We start from the raw sequence: 4680 nt of genomic DNA on the forward strand, positions 1-4680 counted from the left end.
CCAATAAAATATGGAGACTAACTTCACATTTGAAATTACGCAAAGAGGAGTTTTCATGTCAAATAGGTCTAAAAATACATTTGGGAAACCTTCGAGGTTTGTGGGCTTATTTGGCAAATAAAAATAGAATATGTTGTAAAAAATTATACAGTAAGTTAGTTGAATATTTCGAGTGAAGTTTTGTCTTTTTGTAACACTACTTTTTGTGTATTTATATTTTTTTTGTCTCCATTTGTAAGACGTATCTGGGCTTGAAATTTCATGGTGCCATCTTTTATGAATCCACTCTTCTTTTCCCCTCCAGTCTTCCAGTTCCTCCTCCCTGAAAAAGGGAAAAAGCCCCGCCTTGTTCCTCTCTCGTCCTAGGGAGGAAATCCCAGAGCTTCGCGCGCCTCCAAGATGGGGCTACTCAGCATCATCCGGAAGATCAAGCGCAAGGAGAAGGAGATGCGCATTCTCATGGTGTATGTTCCCTCCACCCTCCGCTAGCATTGGATTCAGTCCGCGCCATATCTCCCGATTCTTAGTTCTGGATCTAGTAGGACTTGCGCAGTTGGTTTATTTATCCCTAGTTGCTGATTCCGTCTGGGGTTTACGACTTCTTCTCAGGGGGCTGGACAACTCAGGGAAGACAACGATCGTGCTCAAGATCAATGGGGAGGACACGAGCGTCATCAGCCCCACCCTCGGCTTCAACATCAAGACCATCAAGTACCACAAGTCTGTCCCAGTTCCTTTCTGTCTCTTTCTAACCCGTTTGTTTACCCCCTCATCCACTGTGAAGTAGTGTCATGTAATGGGTTGTGAGTTACATCACTTGATGTAGTTTACTGACATCACATGTTTTCTGTTCATTCGTTTTCCATTTTCCACCATAGTTTAGATAAATTTCATGCTTTTCTCAGTTTGCTGCGGGGTTCATCAGATATATATAACATAGGTTATCTCTCAACGCCAGTGTAGTGATTGCAAATTTCATAAGATAGCCTTACAGGCTAAAGCAGGTCACATGTTGGAAACTTAATCGTGTGACTTTGAACTCTTCCACAACATCAGAGGGTAATTAATAATTTAATATATAAGGAAAAAATATTACCACAAAAGAGAAATTCGGCAAATGCTGCAACACAGTCCTCAGGTGTGATGACATCAAATAAACATTTCACTGGCTAGTTAGTTGATACTTCAGTTTTGCCTGTTGCCCCATCAGAAAATGGAAATCTTGTGTTTCCTTTTCATTTTCTCTGCACCAGCATGCCTATTAGCAGTAGTATAGAGGAGTGCACGGGATTTGCATGTCAAGAGATAGGCTCAACATAAAACAAAAATAGATGCCAAGTGGCTGATTCCAGTTGGCAACTTGTCATGAGTTCAGCCTGTCTGGTTAAGTAATTTGCAAGTTCTGCTGAGCTTGCAAATTTTTTTTGTTTAAAGCACTCGTGATTTTAGCATGTTGTGTTGAACTGGTGACAACATCCCTTGTCATTTGCCAATACACTAGCCACTCTGTGGGTATTACCACACGTGAAACTTCTTGCTGATTTATATTTGGTGATTTCGCAGGTACTCCTTGAACATTTGGGATGTTGGGGGACAGAAGACTATCAGGTCTTATTGGAGGAATTACTTTGAGCAGACTGATGGACTAGTTTGGGTAGTTGATAGTTCAGATATCCGAAGGCTTGATGATTGCCGTGCTGAACTCCACAATCTCTTAAAGGAAGAGGTACTACTTCTGGGGCACTAAGAGACAGTGATGATTTCTGTCCTTCAAAGTTCGCAATTTCTATTATTTTGCATATTTTCCGGGTACTAGCATTGAAAGATTACTGCTAAACAGTACGGAAAAGAATGAGTAGGATATCCCTTTGCTTTAGTTTTAGGGACATCTGTTGATTAATTGGTGACTTGGAAAACATATCCTATTGGATTATCATGGCTTTTATGGACAATGTGACAATGGGTATCACTATGAGTCAATTTTGATTCTCGGCTCACATGTTCTACTGAACTAGATCGCACTGCTGCTACCGAACAGAACCACTCTATGCATTTTTCACTCTGTTGATAGTTCAAATGCAGCAGTAGCTATGGAAAATACCCATCTCTCTGTGATTCATTGGACTATTCATTGGAAAATACTCTATCCTAGAAATTTCAGTTTTTTGGACTGTTCTTATTGATTCTTGAATTTTGATTGAACAGAGACTAGTCGGAGCTTCATTGCTGGTGTTTGCAAACAAGCAAGACATTCAAGGTGCTCGTCAACCCGCAGAAATTGCTAAGGTTAGCAAACTTGTGCCATACAAGTAGGATCTTTGTGATGCTCTGTAACATGTTTTTCCTGTAGTTGGGTTACAAACATCTGTTGCATGTCATCTGTCCCGTTGTTTTCTGCTACAATAACTTTGAAGTACTCGTTTATACTTGTATTGTATCATTTTTTAATTTTTTTTCCATGTTTGCAAAGTCCTGCTGACTCAATTATTTATACATTAGCCTTCATTGACCCAAATAATATGTAAGATGAGTGCAGTTATCCTTGGTTATGCCCTAAAAAATAGATGATCGGAATTGGCTACTTACTCGATGGTTGTTGACGTCCAGTTCTGATCAGTTCTGAGTCTCTTAGTTACCTCAGTTTCAGATTCAGCATGTATAGGCTATATAACCCAATTCAGAAGTATTTTGGACACTTTGCAGCAATTCGTGGACAGAATAGGACTGCTAACCTGTATTCCGGGGTTTGATCACTGAGTGACTCGGGTCAGGAATTCTTTCCTTTGCTCGTGATTGTGTGTTACTAATCGATCTTAAACACTTTCTTTCAGATCCTGAATTTGGATGCCATGGACAGAAGCAGACACTGGCGGATCGTAGGCTGCAGTGCCTACACCGGAGAGGGGCTCCTTGACGGTTTCGACTGGCTGGTTCAGGATGTTGCTTCTCGGATCTACGTTCTGGACTGATTCATCATTGCTTCCTGCAACATAGGAAGCGGTCGGAAAGCGACTGTATCTTTACCCATTCGCTGTATATCAAATATCAATGGACTTAACTAAAAATATATCTATATCACTCTGGGCAATAAAGTGGGGTGATGGCTTTCCATTTGCATCAAAATATAAACATCTTGGCCTCAACTTGGAACATAAATATCAATGGAACTGGCACAAAATGAGTAGTGTTCAAGGCAGAAAAATCGTGTTCCTCTTTTTCATTTCTTCTGTAACAGCATGCCTATTCGCACTAGTAGAGGAATACAAGGGATTTACATGCCAAGAGATAGGTTCCTAACAGGATAGAAAAGAAAAATTGATGCCAAGTGGCTGAATCAAGTTGGCAACTTGTCATGAGTTCAGGATTTCTTGTTAAGTAACTTACAACTTTCTGGTGATAACATCCTTGTCATTTGCCAAAACACTAGGTTTAGCCACTCTGTGGGTATTGCCGCAGGTGAAACTTCTTAATGATTTATATTTGTTGATTTGGCAGATATTCCTTGAACATTTGGGATGTTAGGGGACATAAGGCTATCTGGTATTATTGGAGGAATTACTTTGAGCGGACCGATGGTCTAGTTTGGGTAGTTGATAGTTCAGATATCGGAGGCTTGGTGATTGTCGTGCTGAACTCCACAATCTCTTGAAGGAAGAGGTGCTACTTCTGGGGCAGTAAGAGACAAGTGATGATATCACTCCTTCAAAGTTTGCAGTTTGTATTACTTTGCAGATTTTCTGAATACTAGCACTGGAAGTGTTGCAATGTCATGCTATGACAATGATGATTGCCAGTAAGTACAGAAATTTGATAAGTCGAGTGTCGTTTTGCTTTTGACTTAGGGCCCTCTATTGATTATTTGATAACTTAAGGGTTAAGTGCACTTTTAGTCCCTCAAGTCTTGCAAAAGTCTATTTTTGGTCCCTCAACTCTGTTTTTGGTCTAAATCTGCCCTCAAACTCTTAATTAAGTCCAATTTTGGTCCTTGCAGCGGTTTAATGATGGTTGAATGTTTTTTTACTCTCTTTTTTTTTGCCATTGTGGACAAAATTGGCCGGTTTTAATCTACGTGGGATCATTTATTTTCAGTCAACAAATAGAAGAAATCCTCTTGCCCTAACACATATGTGTGCTGCCTCCGTCTTTCACGCTTGGTGCAGCCATCCACGCTAATTCAGCAGCCTCCGTCTTTCCTCCTAACGCAAAAGTCCTCGCATGTCAGCCGATTATGCCTTTCTCGCCCGGCTTATCCGCCCTCGTAGTGCGAGGCCCCATCGCTAGGTGTCGGGGAAGAGTTAGGGTTAGTGCGCCAAACAGATCATGGTCATGACTAAGAAATACAACTGCAGAACTAAGTAACTGTAACATCCCAAGTTTTCAATAAAAGAAACAAGAGAGAAATTCAAGAATCCAAAAATCAGAGCCAACAAAAACTTTTTCTCATCATATAGGACTATGCATATTAGCTCACCTTATTAATTTATTTGAGTGTGCTTTTGCCATGATGCTTGTTTGTGTGTTACTCTCATTCTAAAACCCTAGCAATGATCACTTGATCAACCAAAGTCAAATAAAAGTAAAATAGAAAAGAACTTCTAAAAATCAACTTCACACTCACATATGGCCTATGCCATTTTTACAAATCTTTGATCTAGGCCATTTTGGTTTGCACCATTAGTT

The 4680-nt window shown here is 40.2% G+C and overlaps 1 protein-coding gene across 1 annotated transcript; it reads left to right on the plus strand.

Moving 5' to 3' along the window:
• Positions 1–353: 353 nt before the first annotated feature.
• Positions 354–3129, plus strand: LOC124700046 (ADP-ribosylation factor-like protein 2). The gene is made up of 5 exons (XM_047232243.1): positions 354–464; positions 610–720; positions 1564–1726; positions 2206–2286; positions 2832–3129. The coding sequence occupies exons 1-5, from the start codon at positions 400–402 to the stop codon at positions 2967–2969; spliced, it is 558 nt and encodes a 185-aa protein (XP_047088199.1). The 5' UTR covers positions 354–399; the 3' UTR covers positions 2970–3129.
• The last annotated feature ends 1551 nt before the right edge of the window (positions 3130–4680 follow it).

The sequence above is a fragment of the Lolium rigidum genome, chromosome 3 (genome assembly GCF_022539505.1).
Source record: "Lolium rigidum isolate FL_2022 chromosome 3, APGP_CSIRO_Lrig_0.1, whole genome shotgun sequence".
Taxonomy (NCBI): Eukaryota; Viridiplantae; Streptophyta; class Magnoliopsida; order Poales; family Poaceae; genus Lolium; species Lolium rigidum.